At 38.5% G+C, this 15924-nt stretch overlaps 1 protein-coding gene across 3 annotated transcripts in view; it reads left to right on the top strand.

Moving 5' to 3' along the window:
• The window catches only part of DISP1 (dispatched RND transporter family member 1), a 195573-nt gene that overhangs the window by 130390 nt on the left and 49259 nt on the right, over nt 1–15924 (top strand). For 2 of the 3 annotated variants that reach the window (XM_023203677.3, XM_023203678.2), the window contains exon 2: nt 6174–6699. In XM_023203677.3, the coding sequence (XP_023059445.2) occupies nt 6191–6699 (509 nt within the window). In that variant the 5' untranslated portion in view covers nt 6174–6190. Of the gene's footprint in view, nt 1–6173; nt 6700–15924 lie in introns of those variants that run through there. The other variant, XM_023203680.2, reaches the window with a different exon arrangement.

The following is a 15924-nucleotide window of genomic DNA, read 5'->3' on the forward strand; positions in this document are numbered from 1 at the left end:
AGCATCTAGGTTTATGGAAGTCCACTGTGATGAAATCACCCGATGACCCATGTCTCAGGACATGTCCCCATCCTTAGGTGATATGTGATTGTCTGTTGACAAATGAAAGTATCATAATCCTGACAGCATTTTCAATGAGATGCAACTTTTTGTCTGAAGCATTATTATTTTCATTTATTATATATTTGTATATTTCCTGAGTTCCAAACAAGAGTCGATGTCATTATTTTGAACCATCTAATCACATGAACTCTGACACTTTTCTCTTTACATTTCAGTATGATTTAAATGTCTCTCTCTCTATGTATACACATATATAGATATATAGATACACATATATAGATGTATATACACATATATACATATGTAGATATATATACACACATATACATATATAGATATATATACACATGTATTTTATATATATGTGTGTGTGTGTATATATATATATATTTTTTTTGAGACGGAGTCTTGCTTTGTCGCCCAGGCTGGAGTGCAGTGGCACGATCTCAGCTCACTCCAAGCTCCGCCTCCCAGATTCACGCCATTCTCCTGCCTCAGCCTCCCAAGTTGCTGGGACTACAGGCACCCGCCACCACACCCGGCTAATTTTTTGTATTTTTAGTAGAGATGGGGTTTCACTGTGTTAGCCAGGATGGTCTCGATCTCCTGACCTCGTGATCCATCTGCCTCACCCTCCCAAAGTGCTGGGATTACAGGCATGAGCCACTGTGCCCAGCCCCTCTCTATACTTCAATATATCAATTTACTTCTGTTACGTATTATACAAGGGTATTACAAGGGTGTGTGTGTGTATATATACATATATATATATGTATGTATACATACATAGTGTTATATATACAAGGGTATTAACATTCTTTTGTTATATAGCCCATTATGGTTTTCAAAACATTTCTACCTTCTCACAGTAATCCTATGAAATGTATATTTTAAAATTTAATCAAAAGATGGTTTTTGGCCCCAAAACTGCTAAATCATTCTGGACATTAAAATGTTGGCTAAAAAGGTAAAATAGGGGATATGAGATTAGAGGCTTTGAATTTATTAATATTGGCGTGTTATATTCATGAACAGCAGGAAATGCACTAAAATATCTTGGTGTGGGTCCATCACATCTCAAGCCAATGCTTCAATAATAGCTTGCGTTTTTTTTTTTTTTTTTGGCATTCTCCTGTGTGTTATGGCCCTGGGAGAACAGGCGATTTCAACAATAGCTGTTTTTTGTGTGTGGTTTTTTTTGAGACAGGGTCTCACTCTATTACCCAGGCTAGAGTGCAGTGGTATGCTCTCAAGCTCAGTGCAGCCTTCATCTCTTGGGCTCAAGTGATCCTCCCATTTCAGCCTCCCAAGCAGCTGGGACTACAGGTAAGCAACACCATGCTCAGCTAATTTTTAAATTTTTTTTAGAGATAAGGTCTCACTATATTTTCAAGCTCATCTCAAATTCCTGGGCCCATGCAGTCCTCCTGCCTCAGCTTCCCAAAGTGCTGGGATTACAGGCATGAGCCACGGTGCCCAGCCTCAACATAGCAGTCTTTTAAAGTTACTCATTATATTTTACCCAAAACCAATTTTAAACTTTCACTATAAATATTACTATCACTGCATTCATAATCATGCACCATTACACTTATCACAATAGTTTGACAAATGTAAAGGTATTAACACTCTCTTTCAGAAACTCCTTATTCCACTCCTTTTTCTTATACTTATGCGTCCTCTATCATGTCTTTCCTATTAGTTCCCTCCATCTTAGGTTCAGACTGGATTTTTTCCTCATGTATCTCAGTTCTAAAGAAAAAGGAGGCTGGGCATGGTGGCTCATCCTGTAATCCTAGCACTTTGGGAGGCTGAGGCAGGAGGATTGTTTGAGCTCAGGGGTTTGAGACCAGCGTGGACAACATAGGAGACCCTATCTCTACAAAAAAATTTAAAATTAGCATGACATGATGGTACATGCCTATGGTCCCAGCTACACAGGAGGCTGAGGCAGGAGGATTGCTTGGGTCTGCGAGGTCTAGGCTGCAGGGAGCCATGATCGCACCATTGCACTCCAGCGTGGGCAACAGAGCAAGACCCTGTCTTAAAAAAAAAAGGTGGGGAAGGAAAGAAGGGATGAAGGGGGGAAGGGATGATCTTTCTCTGTAAGGGCCTATGGGCCTTAGGGTCAACTCTTGATGTCAGAGTGAAATACTTTCCTATTCTGGCTGGTCATCTGAATACCTACCCAAATGCATCCATTGAACTTAAATAATTTATAGACATTTCATAAAATATTTTTTCTGTTTTTACTTCTAAATTTTTTTACCTGTAGTTTTTACTTATTTATGAGGTCAAATTGATTGGTCCCATGTTATGATTAAAGAAATGGAATCAGAGAACACTCATGTGACTTGCTTCAAATACAAGCCAGAGTTCAAATTGTTCTTTACTAGTTCCTACTTCATTACAAGAAGTCTCCCAAGTTACAAAATAGGTTGTGTTCCAAAAATTCATTTGTAAGTCAGTTATTTGGCATTTGAACTGCATTTTACCATGTAGGAAAAAAATGTTATAAATGATGATTAGGTCCCTGGCTGGCATATAAGAGTCTGTTTAACTCTTGTGTAACTACAAAATGATACATTTGTAATAAATTTAAAAGAGAATGATAGTTGTGATTCTGGTTACAAAGAAAACTTTTTTTTTTTTACTGAGGATAAGCAGATTTAATTAGAAGATAGGGAAACATAAAGATTGAGAAAGGTCTAGGGGGCATTTCAGGGTTCTTTGAAGGGAGTTAGAGGTTGATGGGATTCTGTCTGAAGCCCAATGTATTCAGTTCTTGCACTACCATAAAGAAATACCTGGGCTGAGCACAGTGACTCACGCCTGTAATCCCAGCACTTTGGGAGGTCGAGGTGGGCAGATCACCTGAGGTCAGGAGTTTCAGACCAGCCTGGCCAACATGGTGAAACCCTGTCTCTACCAAAAAATACAAAAATTAGCTGGGTGTGGTGGCACACACCTGTGGTCTCAGCTACTCAGGAGGCTAAGGTGGGAGAATCACTTGAACCCGGGATGCGGAGGTTGCAGTGAGTAAGCCAAGATTACACCACTTCACTACACTCTGGGCAACAGATCCAGACCCTGTCTCCAAAAAAAAAAAAAAAAAAAAAAAATTAAAAAGGCCGGCCGCGGTGGCTCACGCCTGTAATCCTAGCACTTCCAGAGGCCGAGGCGGGCGGATCACGAGGTCAGGAGATTGAGACCATCCTGGCTAACATGGTGAAACCCTGTCTCTACTAAAAAATAAAAAAAAATTAGCTGGGCATGATGGCTGGCACCTGTAGTCCCAGCTACTTGGGAGACTGAGGCAGGAGAAAGGTATGAACCCAGGAGGCGGTGTTTGGAGTGAGCCGAGATCGCACCACTGCACTCCAGTCTGGGCGACAGAGTAAGACTCTGTCTCAAAAAAAAAAAAAAAAAGAAAAGAAAAAAAATAACCTGAGACTGGGTAATTTATAAAGGAAAGAGGTTTAATTGGCTCACAATTCTGCAGGCTGTACAGGAAATGTGGCAGCACCAACTTAGCTTCTGGGGAGGCCTTAGGAAACTCACAATCATGGCAGAAGGTAAGGGGAAGCTGGTCAGAGAAGGAGAAAGTTGAGGGGGACGTGTGTACCATACTTTTAAACGACTAGATCTCACGAGAACCCACTCACTATCACGAGAACCGCACAAAGAGGGAAATCTAGCCCCATAATCCAAACACCTCCCACTCTGCTCCACCTTCAACACTGGGGATTACAATTCGACATGAGATTTGGGCAGGACACAGATCCAAACCCTAACAGCCAGTTGCACTTTCAAACTTTTAAGTCATTTGTTGTTATTAGATGCTTCTCACTAGCATAACTTACCCAGCGTCTGTGATTAGAATCAGTAGAATTGATTGAATTAAATACCTAGGAAAAAGTAGACTATTTGAAATAATATATTAACTAACCTGGGATGGTAAAAACAAACCAACAAATTAGAAGTATTCCTTCCTTCAGCCCTCCTGATAGAAAGGGCAGGAGGAGTTGTTGACTTTCCCAGTTAGCCTGGCAGATCCCATCAGCTGTGATAGCTTAACTGAGGTACAGGTGGAGGTTGGAGAAAAGCATGTGCCTTCAGTGATTTCTTTGAATGGAATGCTTGTACAATGAGAGTTTCTAATTCTGGGAAATAATTGCATGATCTCATCTAGTGATTGTTTCCTACATCATCTAACACACAGTTAAACATCTTACATTTCAATTAGCTTTTTAAGAAAAGTCCAGTGCTTCTTTAAATGTCCTTTAATTTATGTTTTGTTATCTTCATAACCTTTGCGTATGGCTTTTTCTTTTGTTAACAACAAAAGGGAGGTTATATTCTTCAGTAAACTGAAGCGTAAATGAGCAGATTTTGCTGAGATGGCACATTCAGAAAACGATGAGATGAGTTCTCACCTCCTGGATCAGATTAGTGCTCTTGCCAGTCAGTATATCTACCCTACCTCCTGCTAGTTTACATAATACATTTAACTACTATTACTCTGTGTTGGGAATATGATTTGAATGCTTTACAGTGGATGTTTGTTTAACACTGGATACGTTGGAAAGTGATTTAATGAAGGAGAGAGCAACTGTATTTACTACAGTTCAGAATCCCTCTCAATGGTCATTATAAAAGGAAGCTTGGGATTGGCAAGCCATTTTCAAAAGTGATGGAAGACTAAATGAGGGAAGTAATATCTAATTGATTTTATATATATATTGATTTTTTAAATGCTTTGTCTTCCCACTAAGCAATTTATGAAGAAATTCCTACTGCGTGATGTTTATTTAACTGAATTTGTGTATGTGGGGTAGGGTGTATTTGAGGAATTTTGTCTGAAAGGTAAATATGCTAAATTTACATCCTAGTATGGGCATGCTCTGCTCACAAATGCCCCTGCTGAGCAGTTTACATACTGGGTGAAAATGTACACAGGAATCCTCATGGGAGATCCAGGTTTGCCAGTGAGATTACGATGTACTCAGACTGAAAAAGAGGATTTCTTCTGGTTACCTGTGTGTCTGCCAGAGGTGGGGAAGGACTGGAGAGAGATCCCTCCACAAGCCGTTTTGTCTACTTAGAGAATGGCATGCTAGAAGGGTTAGTGAGCAAAATTACAGTTTTCTTTTTTGTTGTTGTTGGCTTTCATGTGTATGTTGAATAGACTAATAGCATTTGATGACTTTTTTTTTTTTTTTTTTTTTTTTTACTGGGAATTCCCAGATTTTGTGTGTGTGTTACTCAGAGGGCAGGTGTAGTGGACAAAGGGATAGGGAGATTGTCTGTTTTTCTGTTTGTTGATTGGACACACTTGCTGCTGGTAATGTGAGCATCTAAAGATCTTCCTTTATACTGAAGGCCTGAACCCTTTGGTGAAAGGAAAAAAAAGTAAGAAAAAATCATTTGAAGCAAATCCCACCCATAGTATTATTTTTCTCATGTGCAAACATTGTTACCTGTAGTATATTATATAGAATTTTGCATCTGATATTTTGGTTGCTAGAATTCTTAGCTTTCCTGACTGGTTTTAATTTATTATCCTCAGACTTGAATGACCAAAAGGAAAAGTCATATATTCTTGAGATTTTTCTAAGATATAAAACATTCTTAAGATTATTCAAATTATTTTAACCTTGTACAACTAATTACCCTCAAAGTGGCCCTTCATTTTGTCCATCACTCCTAGATCAGAACATACAAGCCAAGCATGATATTGTTGAAAAGCTGAAGGATGCTATTTGTATCCTCTCCTCTCTCATATGCAAAGTGGTCTAGTTCTTAACTGATCACTTGTGCATCTAGGATGAGGTGAGAAAAAAGGCACTGAAAGAAGAAGTGGGCAGGAGGAAAGTGATCAGTGGGAACAGAAGAGGGTTCTTAAGGTGCATAAAATAGCTGGTGGAAAGAAGAGGAGTGCCACTGTGTTGGCTGGTTCCATCACAGATGCTGCTGAATTTCCACCACTGTCTCAAACTCTGCAAGAACCCTCATTTTCAAAGAGCTGTTTTTAAATATCATACTTGTCTTCCCTACATATTTGCCTGCCTGACTATAACTGGGTGATTTTATGTGATTTTCTTTCTTAGGGTCAAGAAATTGGAGCATGGCTATGAGCAATGGAAACAATGATTTTGTGGTTCTGAGCAACAGCAGCATCACAACCAGTGCTGCTAACCCAAGTCCCCTTACCCCCTCTGATGGAGACCATGCAGCCCAGCAGCTCACACCCAAAGAAGCAACAAGAACAAAAGTGAGTCCAAATGGATGCCTGCAACTTAATGGCACAGTTAAATCATCCTTTCTGCCTTTAGACAACCAAAGAACGCCTCAGATGTTACCCCAATGCTGCCATCCTTGCCCATACCATCACCCTTTGACTAGTCATAGCAGTCACCAAGAGTGCCATCCTGAGGCTAGCCCTGCAGCACCCTCTGCTTTGGCCTCGTGTTGCATGCAGCCACACTCCGAGTATTCTGCATCTCTTTGTCCAAATCATTCACCTGTGTATCAGACTACGTGCTGTCTTCAGCCCTCTCCATCCTTCTGCCTGCATCATCCGTGGCCTGACCATTTTCAGCATCAGCCTGTGCAACAGCACATAGCCAACATAAGGTAAGTGGTCTGAAAGTTTTGCTTTTAGCATTCAACTAATTCCACATGAACATGACAATTTGTGTTTATTTTCCTGAAAGGGGAGGAGAAAAATGTGGCACAGAAAGAAAACTTATGAAAATGCATATTCTGTGGATTGTGTGAAGCCAGGAAAAATGCAAATAAAATAATACAGTATATCTATTGTATCCACTGACTTCTTAGTCAAATCCTCCCTTCCCCTTTCCCTCTCTGCAAACTGGTTAGGAATTTCTGCTAGACCTTAAGTTATAAAATTCAACAAAAAGTTTTATTGTTAGCAGTTTCTGTTATTGTACATGGGAAGCATATTTATGACGAGACTACCTAAGCAGCCATCCTTTATTTGCAGTTATTGATAGTGGTGAGCATTTATGAAAAAGAAGTAAAGAAACTCCTTGCTGGCCAGGTGCCGTGGCTCATGCCTGTAATCCCAGCACTTTGGGAGGCCGAGGCGGGCGGATCACCTGAGCTTGGGAGATTGAGACCAGCCTGACGAACATGGAAAAACCCCATCTCTACTAAAAATACAAAAAATTAGCCGGGCGTGGTGGTGCTTGCCTGTAATCTCAGCTACTCGGGAGGTTGAGGCAGGAGAATCACGTGAACCTGGGAGGTGGAGACTGTGGTGAGCCGAAATCATGCCATTGTACTCCAGCCTGTGCAACAAGAGTGAAACTCCATCTCCCAGGAAAAAAAAAACACACACACACACACACACACAAACGCTTGCTTCCTTATGCTGCCTTATGACTGTACTCGACAATTTCTATCCATGTGTTTTGGTGACTGTGTAGTACGCTGAGATCAAATGAAAGTAGCAATTGCCTTCATAGCAGATGAAACCTGTAAATTGTAGCATGGGACTTTAAAAAATATTTTTTGTAAAGCATTTTTAGATCTGGTAGATTGAAAAGTATTAGAAAAATCAATATCATTGTCCGTGCTTATTTCCACCTCAGCCCATAGTTTCTCATATATATGATTTTCAGCTATTTTTTCCATGGGTAAGTTAAGTTGCATTCAGCATAGGTTAGCAATGATAATATATTTTATAAAATACTAAGTACTTTGTAGAGACCTAGTATTATTTCATATTTTTAAGTGATAAAAAAAAGTTTAATTAGCTAGAAAAAGAGCATTCTCTTTAAAATTAGGGTATAATTTACACACAGGAAAATGTACAGATATTAATTATTCAGTTTGAACAGTGTTGACAAATGTGTACAAAAGTGTAACCCACATTTTGGTCTGATATAGAACATTTCTGTCACCCCAGAAGGTAAGTTCCTTCGTGCCCCTTCTCAGTTGTTACTTCTGTCTTCACCAGAAGCAATCACTGCTGAGTTCTATTACTATAGATTTGTTTTGCCTGCTCGTAGAACTTCATATAAGTGGAATCGTACAGTATGTACTCTTTCATATTTGGCAATTTTTGCTCAGCATAATGTTTTTGAGTTTCATCTAATTATTGTATGTATTTGTTTTTCCATTTATTGTTGAGTAGTAATCCACTGTATGCATGTAGCAAATTCACTTTTGATTAAAGAGTCAGGGCTGAGTGCTGCAGCTCACAGCTGCAGGAATTACAGAATCCCTGTAAGATTCTGTAAGGTGGGAAAATTGTTTGAGCCTAGGACTTCAGTGCCAGCCTGGGCAACACAGCAAGACTCTGTATCTACAAAAAAAAGGGAAAAAAGTCAGATCCAAAAAGGGATTAAGAGATAAATACTTTTGACCTTTATCAGGTTTTGAACATTGTTGAGATTATCTGGTTACACTCTTTTTAAAAAGAGGAAGGGAAATGTGGTAATAAAGCAGAAAGAAAGAGTGGGGAGGGGAAAAGAGGAGAGTCCTTCACAGCATGTTTCTGCAGTTTCTGAATACACTTTCCATATTGGATTTGAGAGTCTTTTAGTTATAGGCTATGATAAGAATTCACATTTACCAAAGTCATTTCTTAGAAGATTTGTCATGACAACGTTGTGCTACATGATTAGTTTTAGACTCTTTCCATTTTGAATCAAACTGTGTGAACAGTTGATTTTTAAATTATCATAAATATTGATGTTTCAAATAATAAATTATATGGTTGCAAAGTACGAAATAAGATATGTCTGCATTTTGAAGCTGATACCTCCTTTAAAAAAATCACAACAAAATAAAACTGTGGACAAATAACCAATCCTTTCAATAAGGAAGGTTGTGCCAAGAGTTTCAGGATTTTGACTTAGCATTTCTCAGTGACCTAATTCAAAAGCAATGAGATCCCTGTGTACACTTTAAATAGAATGGCATTAAAAAACAAACTGATAGGCAGGTGGCTGAGCTTGTCACTACCCTTGGTTGTGGAGTCATTGTTGGAACTGGGGCTTTTGCAATCATGGTGGACTGACCTCAGACTGTGTATGACCACTGGGTCCACAGACTTGTCCGTATAGGATTTGTCTTTGTATGTTATCTAAAGAGAAAGAATAATGAAAAGCTAACTGCCTTCTGGAAAAAAAGTATGTTATTTAAAAGGGAATTGAGACCCACGGAGAAGTTGCTTAGAAGTAAAGGCTCATTCTACTTTTTGTCTCCGTGAATTTGACTTCTCTAGATACCTCAAATTAGTCGAATCCTACAGTACTTGCCTTTTTTTTGTTTGGCTTATTTTACTCCACATAATGTCTTCAAGGTTCATTCATGTTGTAGCATGCGTCATGATTTCCTCTCTTTTTAAGGCTGAATAATATTCCATTGCATATTTATATATTACATTATAGCATTTTATCAATTACATATTACATTGTATCAGTTCATTGATGGACACTTCCATCTTTTGGGTGTTGTGGCTATTGTGAATAATGCTGCTATGAACTTGGGTTCTGTTCAAGTCCCTGCTTTCAATTCTTTGGGGTATATGCTCAGACCAGAAGTGGAATTGCTGGAGCATATGGTAATTCTGTTTTTAGCTTTTTGAGAAACTGTTTTCCATAGTGGCTGCACCATTTTACACCAGCAGTGCAAAAAGTTCCAATGTTTCCAGATCCTTGCCAACATTTGTTATTTTATCTGTTTTTTTTTTTTTTTAAGAATAGGCATCCTAATTGATGTGAGATTATAAATTTTAAAGCAAAAAAAAGAAACAAAAAAAAACACACACACAGTAAGAAACATTTTAGAAAACTTCATCATTTGCGTTGTGGAGAGCAAATTGCATTGGATCAGGACCGTTGTAGATAGGAAGAACACTAGAAGGCTTGCTGCAGTAGTTCAAGTGAGAAATGTAATAACTTGAACCATGATTTATAAATAAATTCATTCTAGAGAGATTTAGGAGGTGGAATCTACTAGATTTGGTGGATAATTGGATATCGGAGGGGCAAAGGGAGGAAGAATCACAACTGATTTTCAGTGTCCTGGCTTGAGCAACTGGTTGGGTAGATGGTAATTCCATTCACTAAAATGGGAAGACAGAAGAAGGGAACTAAGTAAACAGAGCTGAGACATTGAGCTTCCAGAGAGGACTACAGAGTAACAGTAACAGTGAAAGAGTGATGTGCCCTGAGCTTCTTTGAAAGAATGAGGTTGCTGGGTAATACATGACAATGCACTGAGGGCAATACTGGTGGGATTTATCTTAGAATGAACACTGAAGCACTTTGACTCAGGCCAGCAGGTATTATATTTGCAGAATTGTGCTATGGGCAAGGCACTGAGTGAGGTGCTGTCTCGTCCTTTCCCCAACCAATAAAATATCCACAGAAGCAAATGTGTTCTTGGATAGAGCTGCTATGTATGGGAGAACAGGGCAGTTTGGGAAAGTCTGCACAGGATGTCCTTGGTATGGAATTCTGAAAATGAGGATGCTGTACAATGCTTTACTGCCTTTCATTATTCTACACAACTCTTTCAGGAACTTACTGTAACAAAGGTTCTAGAGGTTGATCTCTCCCAGAAACTTCAAGTCTTTTTAGTTTTCTTTATTGTGGTTTATTGCTATGTAATTTTCAAGTTCTTTTTAAATTGATAACATCAAGTAAGTACTTAATGAAATATTATTCAATTAATGTTTAAGATGTATTTATGACTTCACATTACTTTAAAGGATATCTTAAACATTGACTGCCTTAGAGTAAAATTGTATGGTGATGGAAGATCCTAAGTGCTATCAATTTTTATTGCTATTTGCACCTGTACCACAAATGGGCCCACCTGTTTGTATTTGAAAGTGTTTTTTGAAGTTTTTGTTTGTTTGTTTGTTTATAAAGCACTTAAGCCATAGAGAATGTTTTAAAGAATCAGATAGAAAATGTGATTTTAGTCTAGACCATTTACTGCTTACCACCTTTTGTATAGTAGACTCTCTTTCATCCCCTTTTGATTCTTTAAACTCCAATAAATCTTTCTAAAAGATTCATTATATCAACCATCTGTGGTTTTCTTTTTTTTTAATTCTTTTTTAGTCTTCTGATTAATAAAATTAAGGCCAGGTGTGGTGGCTCAAGCTTATAATCCCAGCACTTTGGGAGGCTGAGGCAGGCCAATCACTTGAGGTCAGGAGTTCGAGACCAGCCTGGCCAGCAATGGTGAAACCCTGTCTCTGCTAAAACTACAAAAATTAGCCCAGGGTGGTGGCAAGCACCTATAGTCCCAGTTACTTAGGAGGCTGAGGCAGGAGAATTACTTGAACCTGGGAGGTGGAGGTTACAGTGAGCCAGGATCATACCACTATGCTCCAGTCTGGGTGACAGAGGGAGACTCTCAAAAAAAATAAAAATAAAATAAAGATTATTGCAAGGATCACATTTAGTATGTCTGTTTTAATTATTGCCAAATATTAAGTAGCTTAAATAGATTTTATTTTAAAGCTTTAGATTTCATTTTAAAGCTTCAGGCTTTTACATTTGTAGATTCCTGTCCTCATATACATTACTCAGCCATTAATTAACATGTCTAATTGAGAGCAATAGGGAATTTTATTTTATTTGTTTATTTTTGAGACAGAGTCTTGCTCCGTTGCCCAGGCTGGAGTACAGTGGCAAGATCTCGGCTCACTGCAACCTCCACCTCCTGGATTCAACCGATTATCCTGCCTCAGCCTCCTGAGCAGCTGGGATTACAGGCGCACACCAACATGCCCAGCTAATTTTTGTATTTTTAGTAGAGACGGAGTTTCACCATGTTGGCCAGGCTGGTCTTGAACTCCTGGCCTCAAGTGATCCACCCACCTCAGCCTCCCAAAGTGCTGAGACTACAGGTGTGAGCCGTGTCGCCCAGCCACAATAAGGAATTTTAAAAGGCAGAAAATAGTGTCTCCCCACCATGAGGAAAGACTTATACCAACAAGTCCTATACCTAGCTGATTGTCTTTGGAGTCACCTGGGGAGTTAAAAAATAAGTAGAATAATAAGAAGAAGATATTTCTTTTGCAGTAGAAACAATAAATAACTCTAAGAGTTGAGAGGTGGGAAGGATCCCCTGGAAGGATCCCTGTAGGTTATTGAGGTTAGGGACAGTCTGACTAAGAAGAGCAGAACATGAATGGCCCTTGAAAGATGACTAGAAATTAATGAAGGGACTTGAGGAGGCAAAACATGGAAAGTGGAGGAAAGTTGCGAAGGGAAAGCTTTCAAAAGCAAAAGCTTTAAAATATATATATATATATATTTTTTACATATATATAATATATATATTTATATAAATAAATAAATATATTTATTTATTTATTTTTTGAGACAGAGTCTCGCTCTGTCACCCAGGCTAGAGTCCAGTCGCCTGATCTTGGCTCACTGCAAGCTCTGCCTCCCGGTTCATGCCATTCTCCTGCCTCAGCCTCCTGAGTAGCTGGGACTGAAACATGTAAGAAGGGTAAAGAGAACAAGATTGTGGGAGCGGAGGGTCATTGTGGGTGTCCCTAGTCTACCTCCTGAACAGTCCATTTGATGATCTGCTCTTTATCCTCCAGAGAGCTGGAAAATGCCTCTCAAAAGCCAGTTACATTCCATGTGTGCTGGTTGAAGCAAGTTTTGAGTTATTCATTTGGGATCTTCTTATGGCTGTATTAAAGTGAAAGAGTAATGGTATTATTGCACAATTAATAAGGGGTTCTGCATCCAAAAATAGCACACTGGAGTTCTAATCTAAACTATACTTACCTTTTAATTTGGTGTTGCAAAGAAATATTCTTGATTGTAACAGAGGACTCCATAAATGATACTTGGCAATGCCACAGACTCATTATCATGATAGGGAACCTGTGATATTTTTGGGTACCTGCCAAATGCATTTTTATTTACCTAAGGTGATTTCATAGACAGATGGCCATTTTGAATGTTTCAAGTGACTCACTAGAGGAGTTAGAGCTATATAGAGTTAAGAATGCTTGGCATAGAGGGGACTGAGGAACCCTGGGACTAGCTTAGCCCCTTAAGGTTAACTAAATATTGTCCCTGCCACCCCCATATGTTATGACTGTATAATTTTTGTAACTTACATTTCCTTTCTTCTTCATTTCTTTAATAATTTTCTGATTTCTGACTCACTTTTCTCAGAGATTTTCTTTTTGTTTCCCCTTAGGACATTTGTTATTTTCTGTGAAGGGGCCTCTTTTAAAACGAAAAAAAAGTAAGAAATGAGAATTTTCTTGTTATATTAAAAAGACAAGTATTCTACCACCAGAATTCTTGTTTCTTGGCATGTGCTGTATCATGACATCCAGGGGTAAAACTACAGCTCTGAGCATCATTTCCCAAAGTGTCTTACTTCACCGCACATAGCCTATGGTGACCCACCCTTTCCCCTTTCCTTAGCCCTAGTGATTGTATTATTTTGTTAGCCAGAAAAATTGAGCCAGAAATCACTTTGAACACTTCATCAACATTGTGGCATGAACCTGCCCATTGACACAGATCCCACAGTCTGCTTTACCCAGATCACCCAGAGTCCATTCAAATATTTCTCTAAGATGTTGCAGCAATGAGTGGAGAAATTCAGAATTAGTTATTCAACAAGTGCTTAATGAGTATTTAATAAGCATTAGGTGCTGGAGACAGGTGGAAAAGGCAAAGTCTGGTTCCTGACTTCAAAGATGTAGAAGTGGACAAGATAAGACACTTAGATTTTAGCATAAGGTGACCATAGGTAGATTGTCATCTTTGATTGGTAAGTGTTTACAGTATAGCTGTTGTATTCTCTGGACCACAGAAGTTAAATACCAGTGCTTCTACAGAGGCACAGGCAAGTTTTATTATGTATTAATACAAAAAGAGAACTAGACTATATAGTTTTACAAATTCATATTCCCCTCTTTTCCTCTCTTACCATTGAAAGATTACTAATAGTGAAACAATCATTTCTCTTTATTTTTTATATAAATTATTACCTCTCTAGAACTGCTGGACAAGTGTCTTTTGCAAGAAGGAATAGCTAAGCTGCATTCTTTAGACATTTGCTTTTCAATAAACCATTGGTTTTTCAATAAAGCCAATAAAATTAAAAATTTGGCACTGGTCACATTTTCAGTACTCAGTAGCCCCATGTGGCTAGTAGCTAACGTTTTGGACAGCACAGATGGAGAATATTACCATCACTGCAGAGAGTTTTATTGAACAGGACTACCTTCCTTGGCTCTGTTAAAACAGCTGAGATCCCTTTTCAAAGTCCATGGCAGCAAATGAAACTTATATGATATAGAATAACAGCAGTATTTGACAGTGAATACTTTGTTGTTGTTGACATAATTCTACTTAGTATTTGCTTGTGTTTTGTTTACTAAATAACAAAGAAATGACAAAAAAAAAAAAAATCCCTTCAAAAACCTGAAGGACAGCCAGGTGCAGTGGCTCAAGTCTGTAATCCCAGCACTTTAGGAGGCCGAAGCGGGCGGATTACAAGGTCAAGAGATTGAGACCATCCTGGCCAACATGGTGAAGCCCCATCTCTACTAAAAATACAAAAATTAGCTGGGCGTGGTGGCGCGTGCCTGTAATCCCAGCTACTCGGGAGGGCAGGAGAATCACTTGAACCTGGGCAGTGGTTGCAGTGAGCTGGTATCGCGCCACTGCACTCCAGCCTGGTGACACAGCGAGACTCCGTCCAAAAAAAAAAAAAAAATCTGAAGGATTAAAAGCCCTATATTAGCAAAAATTGTGTAACAAGTAGGCAATATCCTTCAGAATCTTCTAGAGGCCACAATTACATTCCACAAAAGCTACTGCATATCTTTGAGTCAAAAACTATCATCTTATTTAGTTTATAGTTGCCGGGCTTTTTGTAAGTAGATCTAAAATATAAATGTAAAAATGCAGTTTTTCTCCAGGATAGAGAAGTATAGCTAGTCTCTAGAAGCAATCATTGTTGCTACATGATAATTTATTTTTTTTCTGAATTCTTTCCTCATTGTACAACATTAAGTAGTAAGAGCATCTCTGTAAAATGGGAGTAACAGTAGCTGTCTTGCACTTAACACAGTGTCTGGTACCAAATTATTATCTCCCTTCTGTTCTCCATTTTTGTTCCTTTCACTTTCTCTTAAGTTTTGTTGTATTGTTTCATGGCTGTGCTTAATCCTGTTGGTATTGTTTTAGAAATGAAGCTATTACTGAATCCTGGTTTAAATAAAGACATGATGTGTTCCTTTTCATTCTTATTTATAAATGACACACCTCACACCATCAACCTATAGGAAAAGATGGTCACTCATTTGCCTTCTGGAGGAGGAAAAGGGGTCATGAAGAATAAATGGGTCTCTTTAGCCCCCCAAACTCAGAGCCTTTACACTTTATACTGATTACATAATCTGATTATGATATTTGATTTTAGAAGAAGTCTGGTAAGATTTAATTTTGATTTCACTGAAACCAGGATTTATTTTGACATTCCTTAAAGCAGTCAAATTAACTTTTTAAAAGGGATAATGTTTATAAAATTTAAAATGTTCCAGGCTTGCTTGCCAAAGTAAGTCAGCTTGGCAGTCAGACGGAGTGAAGGCCTATTTTTCAGAAAGACTTCTTTGAGAGAGTTCTTCTTTTATTATAAATGAACAGATTTTGGAGTGTGCTATGCCTCAAGGAATACATTGTACATTCTGTAATACATTTTAGAATATGAGCCTTGGTCATCTTTTACTTTAATAATGAACGTCAGAAAACAATGCTTTCTTTATTTCGTAAAATTAATTAATAGAACATTTTGGAATGAAGCAAATATATTCTTTATCCC

This window comes from Piliocolobus tephrosceles, chromosome 1 (genome assembly GCF_002776525.5).
Source record: "Piliocolobus tephrosceles isolate RC106 chromosome 1, ASM277652v3, whole genome shotgun sequence".
Taxonomy (NCBI): domain Eukaryota; kingdom Metazoa; phylum Chordata; class Mammalia; order Primates; family Cercopithecidae; genus Piliocolobus; species Piliocolobus tephrosceles.